At 36.4% G+C, this 24,286-nt stretch overlaps 1 protein-coding gene and 1 non-coding gene across 4 annotated transcripts in view; both read right to left on the reverse strand.

Annotated features, from left to right (window-relative positions):
* Window positions 1–272: 272 nt before the first annotated feature.
* BANK1 (B cell scaffold protein with ankyrin repeats 1) overlaps window positions 273–24,286 on the reverse strand; it is a 320,699-nt gene continuing 296,685 nt past the window's right edge. For 2 of the 3 annotated variants that reach the window (XM_027543970.1, XM_027543969.1), the window contains exons 12-17: window positions 13,722–13,900; window positions 7,140–7,203; window positions 3,600–3,629; window positions 2,533–2,588; window positions 1,256–1,320; window positions 273–993 (exon numbers count right to left, since the gene is read on the reverse strand). In XM_027543970.1, the coding sequence (XP_027399771.1) occupies window positions 1,261–1,320; window positions 2,533–2,588; window positions 3,600–3,629; window positions 7,140–7,203; window positions 13,722–13,900 (389 nt within the window). In that variant the 3' untranslated portion in view covers window positions 273–993; window positions 1,256–1,260. The remainder of the gene's footprint in view (window positions 994–1,255; window positions 1,321–2,532; window positions 2,589–3,599; window positions 3,630–7,139; window positions 7,204–13,721; window positions 13,901–24,286) is intronic. The other variant, XM_027543971.1, reaches the window with a different exon arrangement.
* LOC113894851 lies at window positions 7,831–7,933 on the reverse strand. Its single transcript, XR_003511689.1, has one exon. It is a non-coding gene; the product is annotated as a U6 spliceosomal RNA (small nuclear RNA).

Consider the following 24,286-nt stretch of genomic DNA (forward strand, 5'->3'; position numbering starts at 1 on the left):
TATTTAAAATTTCCATTATTGTATGTATTAAGTATATATAGTATGTGTGTATTTTTTAAATTTATTTATTTCAATTGGAGGCTAATTACTTTACAATATTGGATATTCCTATCACTCACTGTTTAGAAGCTAGAAAAAATAATTTGTGTGTTTATTTTATGAACCCTACACAGTGAAATTATTAAAAAAAACTTGATGGACTTCTCTCTGTAAACTAGTAAGCAAAAGACTTCAGAGGTTAATTTCATACATTTGTTTTGAAAAGTCAGACAACAGCTTTAAACATTCATTTTATTTGTAGCAACCGTGGGCAGAAATCATAGAATGGTAAAACTGCATTCTATTTTAAGCTTATAAATTGCTTCTAAGAATTTGGTTGATGAAATTGTAGGCCTTTTAATAGAGAATATAGGTTGTGAAAATGTATATTAATCTGAGATATAGAAAGTTAAAAAAATAATATTCTCAAGGTTATATGCAAACAGGCTCTGAAAAATGGAAGGTTGCTGTAAGCATGATCTGATAATAACAATTAGAGTTTTGAACATGAGAAATTCAGAAAATAGATTATCCACTGGAAAAGCCAATATGTATAAAACAAATTTGTATTTTTTTATGTTTATTCCCAGTGTAGGAGGAGTAAACTATAAGGTTAGCCCCTTAAATAGGCCCAATAACTTTGCGACAGAGCATTTAACTTCTGTGTTCTTGTTTTTAATTTAAAAAATGGGAAATACCTGCTTCACAGGCAAAGTGCCTGGTAAAATGCAAGAATTTTCAAAGAATGCAACTGCTCTATAGCATTCAAACTTAATCTTGATATACTCATTTGAAGCAGGCACAATGCCAATAAACTGTGGCAATAACATTCTGAAATTCAAAACTTGCTTCTGTTTTCATAGCATAGATTTGTCCTAAGACAGCAGGCAATCCAAAAGCAAGCTTGCTTCACCCAGAAAGTGTCTGCAGATTCTTGAGTTTCATTATAATAACCTGAAAATAAGATCGCAGGAAATGTATTAGTGAATAATGGATCATCAACTGAAATTGATTAGCTAGCATAAAATCACCCCTACACATAAATCTTTCTAAGGAACAATCACCTTTAGCTTGAAAAATACATGTTTATCCTTTCAGGAGAAGACAATGAAATATTTAAGGTATTCCATTTGTTAGACAAATGATCTTTCAAGTTCCTATTAAGCCTGCTTTAGGTTTTCTAAAAAATATGGTTGATATATAGCTGATATTTTACCATCTTTAGTGATCTTTCCTGCAACAGAAACCAAAATCTTTTTCCACTTGGGGTCGAGCAGGAAGCTAAGGAAAAAATACACAGAGTTAGCATTTCTCCATTTTAAGGCTGAACAAAGAAACACGACAAAGTCATAGCCGCCTTTCGCAGTCACAGGAGAACAGCTTTGTAGAGGCAACTGGCAAGACAGTGCCCCATCTTAAAAGGAAAGAATCACGGTCAAGTTCAACCACGTCAATGTCCTTGAGTTCAAATTTTATTTCCTTTTTGAGGGAGAATAAGTGTTGGGAATGTATATTATTTTCCTCTTACCCAAAAGCTTGCTCTTAAAATAGTCCTTCAGATTGTGTAGAAGGAACCTTGCTTGACAAAGACATCTTCCTAAAGCTAGATGGTACCTCACAATTCTGTGACAGTCAAATGGGTCTCATGAGTCTATGCGCTACAGACCCATTAGTCTACAGCTCACCACAGAATGATCCAGAAATGCAAATACTTCAAACAGTTCTTAAGAGTGAATGACTTTTATGTTTATGTATTTAACATAACATAACTTTTATGTTATGATGTATTGAAGGATGGGAGAACTTAAGGGTTATCAAAATTTGGTAAACAAAAACTAGTTTGTTATGGGCCCTAATTCAGGATTTTAGCAAGAAATCCAGCTGCCACACGTTCTTGGGTAATAGTGCAAATTTCCTACGTCACATATGTAGACAGTTGGAATAGTACAATTTTTTATGAAGAAAAGCGTGTGGTCAGGACATCAAGGATATTGTCTTGAACTGGTCTTGGCTTTTCCATTTGCACCCTCTTTCTTTACAGTTATTTTTAGCTTCTCATCAGCAATTTACTTTCAGTTAACACTACAATGTGAAGCAACACATATTTATATGAACAATATTTTCACATTATATTTTTTCCTAAAACTAGATTTCAAGGATTGTATAAACTGTGGCTCAAATAGACTCATCATATTCCTTTTGCTAAAGAAGATGTGTTTATAACTCCTCTACAATTTATTTGGTCTGTACATGTTTGTGCACATGTTAGCTTCAGTGCCTTTCTCTTTAAGTTCTTTCTTTGCTTTTTTCCAAATAGTTATGTTTTTAAAATTACTGCTTGTGTATTTTGCACACAAATGCTTATGTAACCTTTTTAGTTCATATCTGTTGGAATGTTTCAAAGCATAGTCAGAATAGAAGGCTTTCATGTTCTTTCTCAACAAATAAGTTCTTTGTTTGTATTTTATAAAAATTAAGATAAACACAACCCACCTTACTGCCAAAGGGTACGTTATGTAACATACTTTCACTGTGAGCACTTTCGTTACCTAGAAATACAAACTCTGTTACTAACTCTTTACTCATTCACAAATTTAATAATTCCTTTATTCAGCATTTAAAAAATATATATGCAAAGAGTAGGAGATGGGTAAAGATAAAAAACACTAAAGAGATAAAATGTGCATGTTGAAAAGGCATCCTTGGCAATTATGTATTAATTTGTATTAATATGTATGCATTAATTTATCATACCTACATACTGAGGAGTTGATGAGCTCAGAAACTATCTAACACCATGAATAACAACCTCCACTTGATTTTACCTTCTTCTCTTGCCCATTTACCAGGATCAGGTAACTGCAAAGCACACTTTTTTATAAGTTTGCTCCTAACACTGCACCGTGGCCCATGCCACTTCCTGCTTCTATCACGAGTTTCTGACTTTCCGTCCAGCCACACACTTCTGTTCTCCTGTTTCTGCAATTCCCACAGTCAGTGCCGTGCTTCAGGCTGGAGGCAGAGCTCACAGCCTTTAGACAACCCCCCAGCTGGCCTGCAGCTCCTCTCTGCCCTCCCCACTTTCTGCACACATTTCTCTCTCATTCCACTAACGTGAACCCTTCCAACTGTTAAATTTTATTCGAAGTTCATTTGCTCTATCAACATTTCCCACTTACCAAGTTAGTGCCATTTACATCAGTCATCATCAGTCATTATAGCAATTCCCCATGATAGAATTCTTATCTATATTTTACATATGAGGGAACTGAGGTGTAAAGAGTTTAAGTGACTTGTCAAAGGTCACAGCTAGTTAAGTTTGAAGAGCCAAGTCAGAGTTCAAAGTGCATGCTTCTTTTACCATATCACAATGCCTCTAGCATTGCTATTCTAGAATCAACTCACATTTATTTTGGATATCAAATTGTTTTACATATAAATATAAAATCTCTGTGAATTTTTACACTGATCAGCCTAATCACATTAGGTTTACATTAATATAAAAGCTGGTTTGTTCTGGGCTTTGTTTAGTTTTAAATTCTTCAATAAACACCACTTACCATTTGGATGGTGCACAATGGTGAGCTTATCTACAAGACAAAAAAAAAAAAAGCACATTTACTGAGTTTTGCTCCATATTTATCTTAGGGTCATATCTTCTTATCATTTGACTACTTCTTGTCTTGAGATGACTATGAAGTTTCACAGTCAGATTTAAAAAAATACCTCTGGCCACTAAGTGTGTAACTATGTCTTTTGTTACTTTTATCACTAAGTGTGAAACTATTTCTTTTTTTCCTTCTGATGTTTGTCCCACATTATCACGATTTTAGATATATTTGATGCTTAATAATAGCTTCCTACTCAGCCTTGATATTCTTTTAGCCTGAGCTATTCAAGTATTTTTAAAAAATAACCTTATTCAGAAATAATTACATACAGTACAGTTCATACACCTTGTATGGCATTCTTTAGTATTTCTTACATTGCAATTTTCCTGTCTATGAATTCTCTGATTTCAATTATCTGAAAATGTCTCAATTTCAACAAATTTTTGAAGGTTATTTTTCCTGGATATACAATTCTAAGTGGTCATTTGTTTTTACTTTAGCACTTTCAAAGATATTATTGCACCGTCTTTAGTCCTCCACGTTTCTGACAAGAAATTAGTGAATATGGAATACATTTATGCTTTTCTCTTGATATATGTCTTTTTCTCTGGCTGCTATCAAGAATTTACCTTGACTTGAAGTAGCTTGACTACTAGTGCTCAAATATAATTCGGCTTAACAGGCTAACTGGGTTTTTTTTTTTAAGTTCTTGAAACAGTATGGAGGTAGTTTATATTGAATTTGGAAAATATCTGACCATTATTTATTTTAAAATGTTTTGCCTAAACTCACTAGTTTTTCCTCTGGGACTCTGACTATGTGCATGCTGGACTGTGTTATGTCCTACGTGTCTCTGAGGCTCCATTCATTTCTAAGTTTTTTTATCTCCTTTTTCATCATATTGGATAATTTCTATTGATCTGTCTTTAAGTTGATTAACTCTAACTTTTGCTATATTCAATCTGCTGATAAGTTCTTCTGACAAATTTTTCATTTCTTTTATTGTAATTTTAATTTTTATAAATTTCCATCTGGTTCTTCTATATAGTTTCAATTATCCTGTTGAAATTTCATATTTATTCACTCTTTAAAACCATATTTTTCATTAATTTTGTTAAGGTCAACAATAGGATTATCTCAGGTTCAGTTTTTATTGATGCTTTCTTTTTTCTTTTCTGAGAATTGCACTTTCTTTTTATTTGTACCTCATTAAAAAAAAAAAAAAACCCTGAATACTGGATTTTAAAGATAATCTGTAGCATATTCTGGATTCTATATTCATATTCATATTCTATATTCCTTTGATGAATATAGGTTCTTGTTTTACCAGGCAGTTTGATTACTGTCATGAACCTGTGGTAGGCTTGGTTTCCTGCTTTTTTTCATTGTCAACCTATACAAAGCTCAAGATGTTTGCTAAGACTCTTAGTAGAACTTCCCTGATGACTCAGCAGTAAAAAAATCTGCCTGCAATGCAGGAGATGTGGATTCAATTCCTAGGTTGGGAAGATCCCCTAGGGAAGGAAATGGCAACTCACTCCAGTATTCTTGCCAACAACAGCAGGACTAAGCCTATGAATTCCATTTTCCACCAGGCTCTTGTAGGGGTTTGGTTCTAGGCTTTGCTGGGGCAAGTCTAGAGTAGGTCTTACTGTGAGTCATGGTCCTTACTCTTTACATCTCTTGGGTGTCACAGCAGGATGCCAGGCATTTTAACAAAGTGTTAGGAGACCTTTCCTCTCTGGCAGGGCAGAACTCAAAGAAACATCCCCAGTTTGGCTTTTCCCTGGCTTTGCCCAACCTTCAATGTCTCTGTTCTGCCTTCACAGCACTAAAAGCTGCTCTCTTACATGCTTTGACTGGTCTTGTCTGCACATGTCCAGCTCATCTCTCAGCCAGACTTGTGGAATCCCTCCCTCCCTCTGAGGCTACCTCTCTTGGTGGCTACCTCCTCTTCAGTGACTCACCACACACATTCCAGCAGCTCTGGCTGCCCTGAACTCTTATCTTTGCCACCTCAGTTTGACTGCTTTGCGCAGACTCTAGTCAGAAAACCATCTTGTGGGTAATGGTGAGAGACATCTCATATATTTTGTTTTTCTCTGGGATTACAGTCTTAGTCTGCCTATCATTTACTCCCTGAAATCAGTTGCTTCATATTTTTTTGCCTATTATTTGTATCCTTACAGTGGGAGGGTTTGTCTGGTACTGCTTATTCCATTTTAGCTGAAAGAAGAACTAATTGATTCCTAATTAAGACACCAACGATTAAGACTGTTAACTTTGGATTCCAATAGACATAGACTATAATCTCTAATCTGTGTGTTTAGAGGCTTCTTAGTTTCTCAGATTCTCAGTTTCCTTATTATAAATTGGGACTAATGCCTATCTCAAAGGGTTATTAATGGGATATTTTGTGCATAGTAGATAAGACAATAAATATTAGCTACTACTACTATTTAATGTTCCTTAGTGAAATTATTTATATATTTTATAATTTTATACATTTAAAAAATTTTACTCTTATTCCACATTAGAATGTAGGTTTGTAGAACTCAGTTATTTGTAAATTAGTTTTGTGTTTAGGACCTTAAATATTTTAGAAAGCATATTTATGTTTTAGAAAACATTTCTAAGAGAGCTTAAAGAATTCTTTATGAAGAAATGGATAACAATCCAATAATATAAAAAGAAAATGAATTTTAGCATAGTGCATTTCAGCATGAAGTACTATCTAAAAGTTATGCAGTATTACTGAGAATAGAAGAGAGGCTTTCAAACCTTACTGGTAGTTGTCAGTTTTTAATTATCTGTGCAGGGGTAGGGACTCAGGGATAGGGTGGTCAGAGAATGACAACATAATTTATTTTTAATTTTGGAATGTGTTGTTTATCTTTGGAGAAGATTTACCATCTTAATAATGTTTGGTTTGTGTTAACATTAAAATGAGTGCTTTTTCCCCCTGGGAGCAACTGCTAATTATTAGCAAGGGGAATCTGTGTTGAGAAGAAGCATGCTAGCTTCAGGGGAAGGCAACATGAGATTTATAATTTAAAATGATCCACATGTGGACAACTGTGAGAATTGACTATATTGAGAATATTCTACCTTATTAAAAAAAAGTGTGACTCTTTAACAATTTAATACCCTGTATTGAGACTTATACACACACACACAAAACTAAAGCAGAATTATCTTATTTGCAACTTATATGGAAATCAAAGGACAGGAAGTAACTAACATTTACATTATGGGCCAGATAAGGTGAAAAGTATTTTATGTGTTAACTTGTACAACCACTCCCAGGTATATGTCTGATTATTCTTGTTTTGCAGACAAGGACCCTGAGTACCAAGGAGTAAGACACTCTCCAATTTAAGCAGCTGGGAAGTGACTGGATATAAATTTGAACTCAGGCCTGTTTTATTTCACCATTCTTGTTGTTTCCACTTCATTATTATTTTTGAAGAGCAGGCAAATTTTACTTACTGTAGACATTTTCTTCTTCTGGCCTTTTCCCAACAATGCAATCTCGTAGTTGGCGTAGTTTTTCCTTAATGAGGAGACAACCAGGAAGGAGAAGTCAAGGTTCACGAATTTGTCATGAATTGAGATGGAAACTTTAACTTCTACGGCCAGTAAGACCACTACAACTTAGTGCTAACGTGGCGCGTGCAATGTTCCAGCCACCATTCTTGCTACTTTGCACGTACTGTTTTACTTAATCCTCACAACTTCACGAGGTGGATAAAAAACATCATCATTTCCTTTTACCGATATGGAAACTGAGTTACAGAAGATTAAGTAACTTTCCTAAATCACACAGAGGTTGTAGAGTCAGGGTGGGAACCCAGAACCCAATTCTTCTGGGAGCTTCTTTCCCAAACAAACACCTGGGGCATCTACACTGGCTATCGGTGCCTCAAAGCAGGAGGCCAGCATAACAATGGTTAGCTGCTGCCTGAGCCCATCTCCAGCCTCTGCAGGGTACATGCTTTCCTAACAGTTCCTTCTAAGAACCAGGGACTCAGGAACAAATGATACATAACTGGATTTCCATTTTTAACTCATTTGTGATCTTTCTTTGCTTTCCAAATGTTCTATACTGAACATCTATTACCTTTTTAACTGGAAGGTAAAACAAGCTACCGCTCAATACATCTGCTTTTATTTATTTTTTAAAAATATGGAATGCTTCATGAATTTGCATGTCATCTTGCACAGGGGCCGTGCTAATCTTCTCTGTATTGTTCTAATTTTAGTGTATGTCCCGCCAAAGGGAGCACCAATAAATGTACTTTTAGAAGAGAATTTAAGAGTAGCACTTTTCTTAAGGGCTGCCCTGCAAACCTAGAAACAACTTTTCCTAAAACAGAGTTGTGTTCATTGCCTTAAAGATCCTCTCCTATGAGTGGAGCAAACGTTCTTCTTTAGGGACTCAGTGATTGTGAGCGGGGAGCTAAAGGCAAGGTTTTTTTCAATCATCTCACCTTCAACTCCAGGGATTCTACTGGGGTCTTCATTATTCTAGAAACTCTTCTACTACCAACTCTATGTTTGTGCCATTTTCCTTCTTATTTTCCTGGGATAATACCTCTCTGTCAATAAGAATATAATTTCACAGCCGCCTCATAGATTCATCTTCGGGATTAAAATTAATATTTTTTGTAAACTACAAGAGTAAGATTGAAAAGTGTATGGGCAGTGTGTATTGGGAAAATAGGGAGAACATTCATTTTTTGATGTTTTGACTTTTGTCCCCAATGGCTCAGTGGGCAAAGACCCTGCCTGCAATTCAGGAGATGGAGGTTCGATCCTGGATCTGGAAGATCCCCTGGAGGAAGAAATGGCAACCCACCCCAGTATTCTTGCCTGGAGAATTCCACAGACAGAGGAGCCTGGTGGACTAGAGTCCATAGGGTTACAAAGAGTCAGACATGACTGAGTGACTAAGCAGACACGACTTTTGTTCAGGTCCTTAAGTTAAGGACTGATTGAAAAAACACAGGGAGAAATCTCTCTCACATTCATCTTGGCAATGATACTTGGATATGACTGAAAAAGCACAAGCAACAAAAGCAAAAATAAACAACTGGGACTGCATCAGACTAAAAAGCTTTTGCATAACAAAAGGGACAACCAACAAAATGAAAAGTCACCCTGTGGACTGAGGGAAAATATTTGCAAATCATATATATGATAAGGAGTTGATATTTGAAATAGATAAAGAATTCACAGAACTTAATGGCAAAAATGTCCCAAATAATCTGATTAAAAAATGGTCAGAAGAACTGAACAGACATTTCTCAAAGAAGACATAAAAATGGCCAACAGATAAATGAAAAAGTTCTCAACATCACTAATCTTCAGGGAAATGCAAATCAAACCCACAATAGGATCTTACCTCAGAACTGTTAGAATGATTATCATCAAAGGACAACAGGTAAGAGATGAGGTTATGGAGAAAAAAGAAGCCTTGAGCAGAGTTGGTGGAAATGTGAATCGGTGCAGCCATTATGGAAATCAGTATGGAGCTTCCTCAAAACATTAAAAATAGTACCAGCACATGATTCAGCATTCCTACTTCTGGGTATTTATCCAAAGGAAATGAAATCATGATCTCAACGAAACAGCTGCACTTCCACGTTCGTTGCATTAGCTGAGATATGGAAACCACCTAAGTGTCTAGGAGTGGATAAAGATCATATGATATATATGTCTGTATATATATATACACATGATGTAATACTATTCACCCATGAGAAAGAAGGAAATCCTACCATTTTTGGCAAAATGGATAGACTCTGAGGGCATTATGCCAAGTGAAATAAGTCAGATAGGCAAAGACAAATACTGTGTGATCATACTTATATGTGAACTCTTCAAAAAGCCAATTTATAGAAACAGAATTGAATGGTGGTTATCGGGGACTGAGGAGTGGAAGAAATTCAGAGATGCTGATGTTGGTCAAAGGGTAGAAACTTCCAGTTACAAGATGAAAAAGTTCTGGGAATCCAATGTACAGCAAGATGACTATTTAACAGTACTGTATTACATATATATTATATATAGCAATGTGAAAGTTGCTAAAAGAGTTAATATTGTATGTCCTTGTCACACAAAAATGTTAATTTTGTGACATGATGGAGGTGTTAGCTAATGCTATGGTGGTCATCATTTTACGGTATGTAAAATCAATCCACTGTAAACTTTACATTTAGACAATGTTCTAAGTCAATTATATCAGGAAGGTTGGGAAGGAAAGGGAAAAGAATAAATCCTCATACTCAGTCAGAGTCACAAACTTTGGGCTTTTATGGAAAGTAGTTTTAGGGTTTGTCCTTTCATCTACAGGTTACTTTTTGGTTTTGTTTTGCATAAGTGCTTACTGTATTCATTATTCCATTGTTCCTATGTATTAGATAAGCCACATCAGTCTTGAAGTAATTGAGTATTGTTGTGTTTAGTCCCTAAGTCATGTCTAACTCTTTGCAACTCCCTGGACTGTAGCACTTTATGCTCTTCTATCTATGGTATTTCCCAGGCAAGAATACTTTCCCAGGCAAGGAGTGGGTTGCCATTTCCTTCTCCAGGGGATCCTTCTGACCCAGGGATTGAACCCAGTTCTCTTGCATTGGCAGGAGGATTCTTTACCACTGAGTCACAAGGAAAGCCCCTTAGACCACCATTAATTCTTTCTAAAACTATACTGAAAATAAATATACAAAAAAGATCTTAATGATTCAGATAACCATGATGCTGTGATCACTTACCTAGAGCCAGACATCCTGGAATGTGAAGTCAAATGGGCCTTAGAAAGCATCACTATGAACAAAGCTAGTGGAGGTGATAGTATTCCAGCTGAGCTATTTCAAATCCTAAAAGATGACACTGTTAAAGTGCTACACTCAATATGCCAGCAAATCTGGAAAACTCAGCAGTGGCCACAGGACTGGAAAAGGTCAGTGTTCATTCCAATCCCAAAGAAGGGCAATGCCAAAGAATGTTCAGCCTACTGCACAATTACACTCATTTCACATGCTAGTAAGGTCATGCTCAAAATCCTCCAAGCTATGCTTCAACAGTACATGAACCAGGAACTTCCAGATGTACAGGCTGGATTTAGAAAGGGCAGAGGAACCAGAGATCAAATTGCCAACATCCACTGGATCATAGAAAAATTAAGAGAGTTCCAGGAAAACATCTACTTCTGTTTTACAGACTAGGCTAAAGCCTTTAACTGTGTGAATCACAAAAAACTGTGGAAAATTCTTAAAGAGATGGGAATACCAGACCACCTTACCTACCTCCTGAGAAATCTGTATGCAGGTCAAGAAGCGACAGTTAAAACCAAACACGAAACAACAGATTGGTTCAAAATTGGGAAAGGAGTACATCAAGGCAGTATACTGTCATCACCCTGTTTATTTAACTTATATGCAGAGTACATCGTATGAAATGCCAGGCTGGATGAAGCCCAAGCTGGAATCAAGAGAAGAGAAATATCAGTAACCTCAGATATGCAGATGACACCACCCTTATGGCAGAAAGCGAAGAGGAACTAAAAAGCCTCTTGATGAAGGTGAAAGAGGAGAGTGAAAAAGCTGGTTTAAGGCTGAACATTCAAAAATCGAAGATCATGGCATCTGGTCCCATCACTTCATGGCATATAGATAGGGCAACGATGGAAACAGTGAAAGCTTTATTTTCTTTGGCTCCAAAATCACTGAGGATGATGATGGCTGCCATGAAATTAAAAAACACTTGATCCCTGGACGAAAAGCTGTGACAAACCTAGATAGTGTATTAATAAGCAGAACATTACTTTGCAGACAAAGGCCCAAATAGTCAAAGCCATGATTTTTCCAGTAGTCTTGTATGGATGTGAGAGCTGGGCCTTAAAAAAGGCTGAGCACCAAAGAATTGATGCTTTTGGACTGTGGTATTGGAGAAGACTCTTGAGAGTCCCTTGGACTGCAAGGAAGTCAAACCAGTCAATCCTAAAGGAAATCAACCCTAAATATTAATTTGAAGGACTGATGCTGAAGCTTAAGCTCCAATACTTTGACCACCTGATGTAAAGAGTCGACTCATTGGAAAAGACCCTGATGCTGGGAAAGAAGGAGGAGAAGGGGACAACAGAGGATGAGATGGTTGGATGGCATCACCAACTCAATGGACATGAGTTTGAGCAAGCTCTTGGAGATGGTGAAGGACAAGGAAGCCTGGCATGCTGCACTCCATGAGGTCGCAAAGAGTTGGACATGACTGAGCGACTGAACAACAATAACAACTGAATATAAATACACAAATAAAATAGAAACAACTGAGGGTTTGATAAAGCAACTAGTGAAATCACTAACAAGAACGTATTTAGATTGGATCATTTTAAATTGTAAACTTTATTACAGAAAGGTCTAAGGAGGATAAAGTACAATTGACTTATCTCAACCAAACTTACATAAACTTATTTTCTAGCATTGCCAGGAGAGTGATCTGCAGTTCGGTGCTTGGGCACACTTTACCCACTTCAGCATGAGGGATGCTTGATGGTGATGGCAACAGTGTGGACTGGGAAGCAATGCTGTAGTTCTGACCATGAACGACCATCATTACAGAACTCCACAATTAGCATTCTTAACATTTGTTTGGCAAAACAACTGCCCTTGCTTCACACTGCAAAAGCTTGACCAGGTCCAGCCACCGAACTGCAACAAGAGCTCATCCTGCAAGATGGGTGACTTCTAACAAGGTGTGTGACCACACATGTATTGGGGAAGTCCCCTTACCTAAACAATCTCCTATCTATATGCCATATCACTTGAATCACTATCCTGATTCATTTCTCTGTTGTTTAAAAAATGTCTTCTTAAGCACTATTTTAAAGGAAAAATGATCCCTTGGGAAAGGTAGCATATTGCTGCTAAGTCACTTCAGTCGTGTCCGACTCTGTGTGACCCCATAGACGGCAGCCCACCAGGCTCCTCCAAGCCTGGGATTCTCCAGGCAAGAACACTGGAGTGGGTTGCCATTTCCTTCTCCAATGCATGAAAGTGAAAAGTGAAAGTGAAAGTGAAGTCACTCAGTTGTGGCCGACTCTTAGCGACCCCATGGACTGCAGCCTACTAGGCTCCTTCATCCATGGGATTTTCCAGGCAAGAGTACTGGAGTGGGGTGCCATTGCCTTCTCCAGGTAGCATATTAGGCTATTAATAATTATTGATATTTGGGCCTAACGTAGCTAATGAAATGGCTGCCTGAGAACTGGCTGCTGAGGTACTGGGGCTTTATATGAGGAGAAGAAAAAAAGTGGTGAAATATTTTGTGAGTGGTACAGCCTGTTGGATAGATAGAATACAGTCTTGAATCCCCTCACTGAGGACTGTCACAGGCTGTATATTATATTACATGTATAGTATATATTTTTTTCATTCTCCTCTTGGAACCACCTACTCCAATCCCCTTTCAGGATGTAAATTATTTTTATAGAAGACAGGCTTATCTGAATTTAATACTCTTGGCATAATTTCCCTGTAAATCTTGACTGATCTATATGCAAATCATGATATATATTTATATGTGTATATATTTATACATATGCAAATTCTGATACATATCTATTTATTTTTCCAAAGGTAAAGGGGAATATAAAACATTAAATTTATTCAGGATTATTGTCTGATATGATTGTAATCATTTTCGTGTTCCCTTTAAGTCTGGTCTAAATAATACATTCTTCAGAATTCTAAGCACGTTAGTGTAAAGACGCTTCACCTTAATTTCAGCAATGAGATTCATAAAACATTCACTCTACTAAGGACAGCCTTATACGTTGATTAGATATTAGCTATGATACACTCAGTCTTAGCACTAATCTCATTAGTTGTTTGTAAACATGAAACCTGGATATTGCTAAACTTTTAATCGGTAATTTAAAGCCTCTTTTTGTGGTTAGTTAAAAATGAAAGAAAGAACAATTGCCTGTATTTTTTGTTAAGACTAAATATTTACAAAGAGGCTAGGACTCTGCACAGGAGGGAACGATCCACAGTAGAATGGGGTCTGTATTACCTGCTGAATTATCTCCAGGCCAGTCTTTCCCATCTGCCAGTGTTTAAACTTCTCCAGGGCTTCGTCCATAGAGAGTTTCCCATTCTTGACTTTCTCCTGCAGCAGGATGAGTTCCTCCTGCCCTGCAGCGAGGGAGTCCCTTATGGAGGAGAAGGTCTGACTCTCCATCCGACCTCTGTCTACAATATGAGAGAAGGGTGTTTTCATGAGAAGTGTTTTAATGACAACTAGAAAAAAAAAAAAAAAACACTTTAAAAAAATAAGCAGTTTGAGTTTCGCGTTCCAGCTAGTCTACAGGCAGTTACAGAACAAATCAGAACAAATTTTTTAATGCATTTCTAAAAATTGTCATGCCTCAGACCTAGAGTTACAGGTGAAAAGAACATGTCTCATCACTGAAAACATAAAAGGATGAAGAGAGAAAGAGCAACAACAAACGTTTTGCACTGCACTGGTTGTGGGCAGTACCAATTTCATGTTCCTTTGGGGGAATTACTTTTAATTATGCTTCCCTGGTAGCTCAGCTGGTAAAGAGTCTGCCGTCAGTGCAGGAGACCCTGGTTTGATTCCTGGACCAGGAAGATCCCCTGGAGAAGGGAATGGCAACCTACTCCAGTATTCTTGCCTAGAGAATTCCATGAGCAGAGGGTCCTGGTGGGCTACAGTCCATGGAGTCGTAAAGAGCTGGACACGACTGGGTGACTAAGCACAGCACAGCACAGCACACAGCACACATGTGCACAAAATACTTAGCATTGGCCTTGCCACATAGAAAGCTAAATAAAAGGTAATATTATTATTACTAATAAATATTTATGGAATAAACATAATCTCTCCAGCTTTGAGAAAAGAGATCTCAACCAACATCCAAATGTCACAAGAGGTTTAGGATCATTTGAAAATTTATTCCTGAAAGATTTTAAATAATTAATTTCTGGTTGTTTTGTAGTAGTGAACTGCTTCCTTTTCAAAAGTGTTTATTTTGAAGCATGCCATCTACCAGTTAAAGGAAATCAAACCTGAATATTCATTGTAAGGACTGGTGCTGAGGCTGAAGTTCTAATACTTCGAAGAGCCAACTCATTGGAAAAGCTCCTGATGCTGGGAAAGATTGAGGGCAGAAGGGGACGACAAAGGATGAGATGGTTGGATGGCATCACTGACTCGATGGACATGAGCAAACTCCAGGAAATAGTGGAGGACAGGGGAGCTGTCCAACAAGTTGTAAATAGTTAGACAAGGCTAAGCGACTGAACCCAATGACAATAACAACAAATGTATTAGTTGTCTGGCACAATGAGAACAGTAGGTGGCCTGATGTTTCACATGTGGCTACAAATACCACAGAGGACACTGGCCTGAGGCACACTGAGAGCAAGCTGCAGACCACAGGTGAAGTCAGCATTCTATTTATTCCACACAGTGCTTCAAGCCATAAGTGAAGCGCAGGCTTGTAGGGACTCTCTACTCTCCTCATCTCTGTTACTCCCTCTAAGTCTTTGGATGACATCACCCTTGTATTCCCTGCCTGCCTGCAGAACTCATTTGAGTTTTGTACTTTCTCATTTACATATTTCTATTGTGTCCATATTTACTGCATAAGACACGGCAGCACACATCTTATGTGCTATCAAATCCAAATATGCCCAGAGTCTAGAAGGAGAGAAGAGGTAGTCCCACCAAGCTACAGGCAGGTTGGTGGTGAGTACGGTGGGTATGTCCCTGGAGAAACTGCTCATTACTGGGAACTAGTTTTCAAGAAAGAAGTAGATCACTATACTATAAATAAAATAAATTAAAAAAATTATGAACTATTTACAGTAAAATAGATATTTTTTGAGATTATCACTCTAAGGAAGTAACAGTAATTCTGCTGAAACTGATTAGGGCTGATGAGAATAACTTCCTGCTGCTGATTAAGGACTGGAACCTGTAACTTGGTGCTCTCTCTGTGTACACAGCTCTCCCCTGCTAATGTACCTTGGTCTTACATAAAAGAGAGTGGCAAATTAAAAAAAAAAAAATAAATAAGTAGTTCATTTAGATTGTATCCAGACCAGATTGATGAATATTTGGGAAACAGGGAGGGCATTATTTCAAATTCTATAGTATTAAAGATTCATTGATAGGGTGGGTTAGTCTAGAAATGACAAGTTCAAGTACTTGATAGCAGTTTTAAGTATTTGATGGGAACTTGAGCCATGAGGCAGTCTTGGAATGGCCTCTCATGTCTCTGTCAGTTTTGAGATTCCAGCAGTGACTCTCGGAAAGGGGGCCACAGAGAGGGTTCCTTTCTGTAAAGATTCACAAGCACCTAAAACTGCTCCATGGCCAATCATTCTGATTCCCATGGGAGCTTTCTTGAGTTATCTTCTGTCTTCAAAAGTCCTATTTCCCCAGGACTAACGAGGTACCAACAGATTCCATACTGTAAAGTTTTTCCTTCAGGGAGGGTGAAGCCTGCAATCTCAGGGGAATTGGAGAAGCAAAAGTCAGCTAGCAGCCAAAAGCACACATAAGAATTGAGCTCTTGCTTCTTATACCACTTGCTTTTTATAGGCCTCCACGCTCCAATTCAATTCGTGAGATGCCCTCTGCAGTAGAATTCTATGTGCCGTTCCTGCCAGAGTGCGGAGGTTTAGCTTCGTCATTTAACAGTTATGCCATTTAACTAGCACCTCACTTCTGTCATCCCTTTGCCTAAGTGTGAATCCATTTTTATCTCAAAAACCCGTGCAGCTGGATTTTCTGCTTTTATAGAAGTTATCTCAAGCCAAGTCTTCCCAGAAAATGGTCCCAGCTTCAGTTTCGCTACACGTGCGGGTTTAACTGAATCCAAAATATTGAATTCTTTTATTAACATTCATTTCAATTATCCTTTCATATTTCAAATGTTAGCTGCTAAAATATAAGCAAGATGACTTTTTTTTGAGGAGGCAGGGTTCAGTTTTGCATGGTTGTGCAGACAGAACAAAAGAACACAATTTAGGAGTGACAAAATTCTAGACAGATCGAGTCCTGAAAGTGAGCTGTACAACTAGACTAATTTTACATACATCTGCTTCTTCCTCTTTTTTTTCCACACTAAAAATATTAAAAACAACTGTCATGATAAATTACTATTAGGTATGATGAAGTTGCAAAGAAAAATGATTAGGCATTTTACCACCTTTCTTCCTAAGGGCAAACTAATCAAACCAAAACATGCAACCTATAATTTTTGATAGACTGCTTTACTGCATTTAGTTTATTGTTTTATGGGGATGTAAAGGTTTTTCCTTCCTCCTCAAGTTTATATTTATTATTAGTTTATTTTCATAAGAGTTAGTATGAGATAATAACATAATAGTATGAGTGTAACATAATTTTCATTGAAAAGCATTTGTCAGACTATTTGTACATATAGACAGACTCCTATTCTCTTATTGTTAAAGCTTCAAGACAAACTACAGTTTCTAAAGTTTTGTTCCTTTCAGATCAATTTTTCTTTACAAGATTTTCCATCTGATCAAGTTTTGGTCAAATAAACATCAAGGAATTCATCTGATGGACATATAAACCTAGAGATTAGGTAAGAAAACAAATTAAACTTTTCATAAAAATTCTTTCTATTACCAAGGGACTGGCTAGAAGAACATTTTTTCCTGAAAAATTGAAAGCAAACAACTTGACTGGTCAATGCCAAAGAATTTAAAATGTGAAGTATTTACTTAATAAGTATTACATAGTCATTAAAATAATATCAATACTTTAAAAGATCACGTGCAACAAAGAGTTGCTTATTATATAAGGACAAGTACAAAAGCAGGATGCAAAATTGTATATATGGTAAATGTATATCAATGCTGTACATATGTCAGTAAAAAAAAGAACAAAAACTTCTAGCAATTAATCTAAACCATTCTTTCACAGTTAGGGGATTCACGCCAATGTAGCACTAGATACTATAGCTTTGCATTGCATAAGTAGCAGACAACACACATGGGAAATGGTGATGCCCAAATCTCTTTTTTTTCTAAATGGTTACCTCATTTCAGCTCTTATTTATTTATCAGCTTTATGAATTTAAATGCATTGTTCAATGCATGATACTGGATGCTTGGGGCTAGTGCACTGGGACGGCCCAGAGGGATGGTAGGGGGAGGGAGGAGGGAGGAGGGTTCAGGATGGGGAACACATGTATACCTGTGGTGGATTCATTTTGATATTTGGCAAAACTAATACAATTTTGTAAAGTTTAAAAAAAAATGCATTATTCCAAACTGTTGTGTCTCTCCGCAAAGGAAAAAAAGTCCTTTCAAAATGACTGGGATTTCCTTAAATTTATAAATTATTTTAGGAACAATTTAGTCTATTTAATCTACACATGTGAGAAAATGGTATCCTGGCCCTATTTAGCAGGAACTTTTTGTTTTATAGTGAATATTTTTTTTTCTTTTATGATGTCTGCAAAGTAATATTGTTGCTATCGTTCAGTTGCTAAGTTGTGTCTAACTCTTCGTGACCCCATGGACTGCAGCAGGCCAGGATCCCTGTCCTTCACTATCTTATAGAGTTTGCACAAACTCACATCCACCAATTCAGTGATGATGGGATGATTCATAAAATAGGAAAATTCTGTTTTACTTGAGTTTGAAATAATGCAGTGACAAAACTTGTCCTGGGTAATCTTTTGAGTTAAAATTCATACAAACACTCCTTAGCTATTAATTGTGTAGTATTTAAAAAATTCCATTCATCACTTTACATAATTTTTTTATTAAGTTGACTTTGTTCTAGTAATATACTCTATTATTTAGAGTAATTTTAGGTTCACAGTCAAATTGAGTAGAAGGATCAGAGATCGACACCTACCTCCAGTCCCACGTATGTGTAGCCTCTGCCATTATCAACATCACCCACCAGAGTGGGATATTTGTTGCCACTGATAAACCTATACTGACACATCATTATCATCTGACATAATTCTGTTAATTAGCATTTCTCTTTGAAAAGTCATATATTTTTAGATACAAGAAAATAAAATAAACATTTCCTCTGATTCTATATACTGACATTTTCTCATGACTGGTTTTCTTATTGGTGTTTTCTCTTGGCTAGATTTGCCAGAGGATTTGCTAATTTACTCCTTTTAAAAATAAACTTTTAGATTTAGTCAACATTTCATATCTGTGAATTCCTCAAGTTCTATTAATTTTCAACTTTTACTAGATTTATTTCATTGGTTTTATTCCAGTTTTTCTTTTTCTTAGTGTCTGCTTCCTTTGCTTTCCTTTAATTGTTACTCACTAAAGATTTAGGGTATGATGTTGCCTCTGCTTAACATATTGAGATCAGAGAGTGGGTTGAATAGGTCATATTTTTAATGAATTTTAAAAAACTCATACAGCATATTATCAATTAAGGACCCTGAAAAGCATATATTTTATTAAGCACCAACTGACATTATCTTAATTTTTTCTATTCTATTTTTTTTTTGCATTTTTACTATTTTATCAAAGATTCAAAGTATTTCTAACATGTCACTACTATTGAGGGTTTTGTCAGGTTCTTTTATTTTACCACATTTTATTTAAATACTATAATGTTTTAATATTTGCCTCATGAAAGAATGCTTTTATTTGGATGACATGCTTTTATTTGGATTTCAGAATTTAAATAAATTAAGTCATTTTCTTTGTCTAATACTTTTGCCTTGAATTATATTTTTTCTAAAGTTAAGACTGAAAATAATACCTTTGTTTCTGTTTCTGTAAGCAGTCATTACTGACCATAAATTTTCAACTTTTGTTTTCTTTAGTATATTTATGCAGTATATATTTTAAAAGCAAGATGTAGTTTGATTTTGTCTTTTATCCAAATTTGAACCAACATCTGTTATAAAAGAAAATACATAGCATGGCATTTAGAACCAAGCAAGCACAGGTACAAATCTCAGCTCTGTCTTACCCCACCCCTGTAAACTTCAGTTTGTCTAATACCGTTACTTACAGGGTTGTTGCAAAGGTTAATAATTATTTACACTTAATTCCATGTTTTATTGAATTCATTATTCACCACAAATTCTTTAACACTATAACTTTTATTCAAGCTTTTAATTTTACTGTCATTCCTTTACTTAGAAGATCTTTTGGGGAATACTTTGATGATGACATAGAAACGCTATCTTTTTTAAAAATCTTGGATATCCAAAAAATATATTTATTTTCTTCTTATATGAACAAACTAAACAACTAACAATCTAATTAGCAAACTAAAAATCTAATCAGCAAGCTAACAAACTAATTAGCAAACTAAATATAAACTTCTTAGGTTGTGATCTTTTCCCAATAAATCATGTAGTCCATTATGTCAAATTCTTGTTACACCATTCTCTAAGTTTTAAAACTGACTTTTATTTTTAAAACAGAAAATCTAAGTTAAGATATTTCACCATTATTTTGGGATTGTTTCTTCATCTGTACAGTCAGAGCTATGGTTTTCCCAGCGACAGTTGGACCACAAAGAAGGCTGAGTACCTGACTGCTGAAGAATTTATGCTTTTTAATTGTGGTATTGGAGAAGACTCTAGAGAGTCCCTTGGACTTTAAGGAGATCAAACCAGTCAATTCTAAAGGAAATCAACCCTGAGTATTCACTGGAAGGACTGATGATGAAACTAAAATTCTTTGGCCGCCTGATGGGAAGAGCCAACTCATTGGAAAAGACCCTGTCCAGACAGGAGGAGAAGAGAGCGGCAGATGATAAGATGGGTGGATGGCATCACTGATTCAATGGACATGAGTTTGAGCAAATTCTGTGACATAGTGAAGGACAGGAAAGCCTGGTGTGCTGCAGTTCATGGGATTGTAACAAGTCGGACACATCTTAGTGACTGAACAACAACAATCTAGCACTGATCCTGAAAGCTGAATAGTTTAGCTTAATTTAATAAATGAAAATTCAAAATAACTCATACTTCTTTTCAGTTATCTTCTAAAAAATTAAAATATTTGTAAAATGTTTCAGACTTAGACAATTACCAGTCATTAGTTGAGGTGATCTCATTTTGTGTGGGGGGGGCATGCATGAATATTTCACATTGTTTTTCTTCTGATAGCTTGATGGTTCTTGAGAAGATACAACCTCACTCATTAAATAAATCATTTATCAAAGTATAATTAACCTGAGTCTTCATGATGAATTCTTTCTTTCCTTTGACATGGGTTTTGAAGTTATTATTTACATATCCTCTTCTTCATAAAATCTTGTTCAACAAGAGACTTGGTGGTTGTTTATCCTTTGTTTCCATTCCTTGTGTTCAGATCAAATTTTGTTTTCTGCTTCAGGACTACACAGGACTTTGGCAGGTGCAATTCACAACTCAAAATCCCAGGGCTTAGTGGTTTTGTCTAGTGTAACTTTGTTACGTACCGGGGAGCGTGATTCTTTGGCACTATGTTCTCATAGGTCTACAAGGAAGTGACTTCCTGAACAAACAGTGGTTCTTGCCCATCCCATCTTTCCATCACACAGCTTTCTTTATTGCAGGATCTCAGCCTGCTTTCTACTTAAGAGAACTACTTTTTCCGTATGTGTATGGAAAGACCAGAGCTGGAGTGGGGAGAACTTTCAAAAACTAGCACTTGTGATACCGAGAAAGATTGAAGGCAAAAGGGAAAGGGGGTGACAGAGGATGAGATGGTTAGATAGTATCACTGACTCAGTGGACATGAATTTGAGCAAATTTCAGATTGTGAAGGACAGGTGAGCCTGACATGCTGCAGTCCATGGGCTGCATATGGACTCACAGAGAGACACGACTTAGTGAATGAACAACAACAACAAATCGGGTGATAACTGGGGGTCAGCAGGTGAACTACTCATTTTATCTGTTTCAATCTCCTTTGTTCAACCTTAAAATTAACTGGAATTAGTATCATTTTTTTTTAACTATTAGCATTTTTTGGTCACTATTAGCTTTTTTTAAGTCTTTGTTTCTATTGTTATTAAGAATTCCATCATTTTGATGCCTTTCCTTCAGGAGCATTTCTGAAAGGCCACCGTGGGCTGTTGACACATCACCATTTAGATAAGACCCCAGCTATTACACAAGTTTTTCCAGGTATGACTTTAACCAAAACAAATCTTCCATAAACAACACGACAAATAGAAATGTACATTATACTGAAAAAGAGAATTGAAGCCATTATTCTTCTGTAGAGTACACATGACCACATTTTGATAATTTCCCCTTTTCTTTTTAATATATCAAGTATTGGCAAAAGCAACCTGATGAAAATACCTCAGGGACCAGTATTCTCTTTTTCCCACATACGGGTAATACCATCTGCATTTCCCTAGGTCTCCTACTTACAGAAAATTCTATTATTTAAGATTCATCAAACTGGTATGGCACTGGGAACTTAGAGAGCTCATATAAGGTGCATTCCCTGACTATATCTTTCCCAAGAGCATGCACACTCCTTGAAAAGACCAGCCAATAACGATTTTTCAGTCTGCGTTGAAGAATTAGTGGGTAGAGATTATATTACAAGTTGCAAACTCCAAAGCTTACAGGTGCCAGATAGAATTATTGAGCAGAGAAGATTTAGTGCCTGCTTGTTAAACACATCAGAATAGTCTTCATTATCAATATTTTTTCTTTTAGGTTTTTGTTGATAGCATGATTCTCATGATATATCTTTATTTTCCCAGTTCTGTCAGAATTATGAGTTTAGAGAAATGTGTCTCAAGTATAAGAAAACAATATGGAAAGCATGATGATAAATGAGAATATCAAAAGTCATTTGTGGCAAACGATATAGTAATACAATAGGGAGTGGTTGGAGATTTGAATTTTTACATGAGACAGATTAAAACATGGTTTAAAATGGCAAAAATTGAAAGGTTTAAACATTAAAAAATGTTGAAATTACATTGTGCACATTATTTTTTAAATATAATACATTTAGAGGCCAGGTTTGACCACAATATGGCCTGAGAAATAGTTCCTTTTGGTTAGATTTTGTTTTTTTTTTTGTGTTGGTGTGAGGTGATTATTATTATAGCACATGGCTGTTCTCATGTGTTCCACTTGCTGTCCATGTCTAAAGTAGGACATAGGCAATCAAATTCTAGAAGCCCTACAAATAATTCGTATGCTCACCTAGGACTGAGAGTTACTTGGATAGGCAGCTGGTTAGGGTGGATGTGATCCTCCTCCCTCCTACCTACTACCCCAATCCCTCAAAAATACGGTTTGCCTTCCAAGCATGACAGCAACAACACACGCTTGAGGGATTATTATTATTTCACTGTGTGACTGGACATATCTGTGGCCATGACCAGAGGGGCAGTTAAGGATGCTAAGAACGCTAAACCTCCTCAATTGCCAGGCATCATCTTTGAGGTCCGACTATGCTAATAAAATGGGATGATTCTGGTGAAGATAGAAAAAGGCCCCTTGGTACAGCCCATGAAAAAAGATATAATGGGGAAAAAAGTTGTAACAGGTCTGGGAGACATGAACAATCTTTACCCCAGACTATTATATTATTTTGTGAGGCAGGAAAAATAAACCAGATATTTCCATGTCCCTGAAGCTCTTATGTTCCTCCAGCACCCTCTGACTTGATCAAGTTCACCTGCTAGTCTTCTAATCACTAATTACGTTTTATAGAAACTTCATTATTTGGAAAGTGTCTAATGAATGCAAGCATTCTTGTCACTTGGAAGGAGTCGTCCCATATTATAGATTTAATAGATTGGAGTTGAGGGTTAGAAGTCAGTCCTCCATGAGCTTAGTTAATAAGACTCAGACATCAAAACTGTGATTGATTCCAAACTCACTGCCAAAATTCAGTTCTCTGGTTAGCCACGTTGAGGAACAAACTCTTGACCACTCTATGGTGCTCAATTTTGGGAAGTGGGTGGTAGCAGCATATTCTGGGGACAACGCTATGGTATTGATTTAAAATTTTTCTAATTTTAAAAGTAATTTGGAAAAACTGACTTTAAAACTGAATTTTGATGGAAACTTCTAACCTGTGATCCAAAGTCCTCAGCATTTTTCTTATTTTTTTTTTTTCAAAATGTGAAAACTGAGTTGAAGAAATCTGTTTAGTTTCCATGGAAATGGTGCCAATTAATTTTTTCCCTTTTCCTCAGGAAAATTCCTTGACTTAGCAACAATGAAACTTCCTGGCAATCCCTTGGCAGTCTTCAACACAGGGCATCTGAAATGTCTGTACTTACAATGGAAAAATAGTTGGCTCTCATAATTCCTTTCCTTTCAGTAAAAAAATAATATATACTGAAATAATTGAATAATTTCCTTAACCTTTAGAGAACCTGTCCAGTCCCTTTAAAAAATCTTGACTCTGACAAACACTTCACACAAGGGGCTTTTTGTTTTTGTTGTTCTCTACCGAATAGTTTATCATTGGTGAAGTATGTATTACTTTTCCTATTATACCATGAAATCCCAGGATATTTGAAGAGTATTCATTAATTTAGGCATAAGCTGTTTTGATTGCTAAGTATGTCCTATGGTCTGGATGGTCATAAATATCTGAAAAGGTTTA

This window comes from Bos indicus x Bos taurus, chromosome 6, assembly GCF_003369695.1.
Source record: "Bos indicus x Bos taurus breed Angus x Brahman F1 hybrid chromosome 6, Bos_hybrid_MaternalHap_v2.0, whole genome shotgun sequence".
NCBI lineage: Eukaryota > Metazoa > Chordata > Mammalia > Artiodactyla > Bovidae > Bos > Bos indicus x Bos taurus.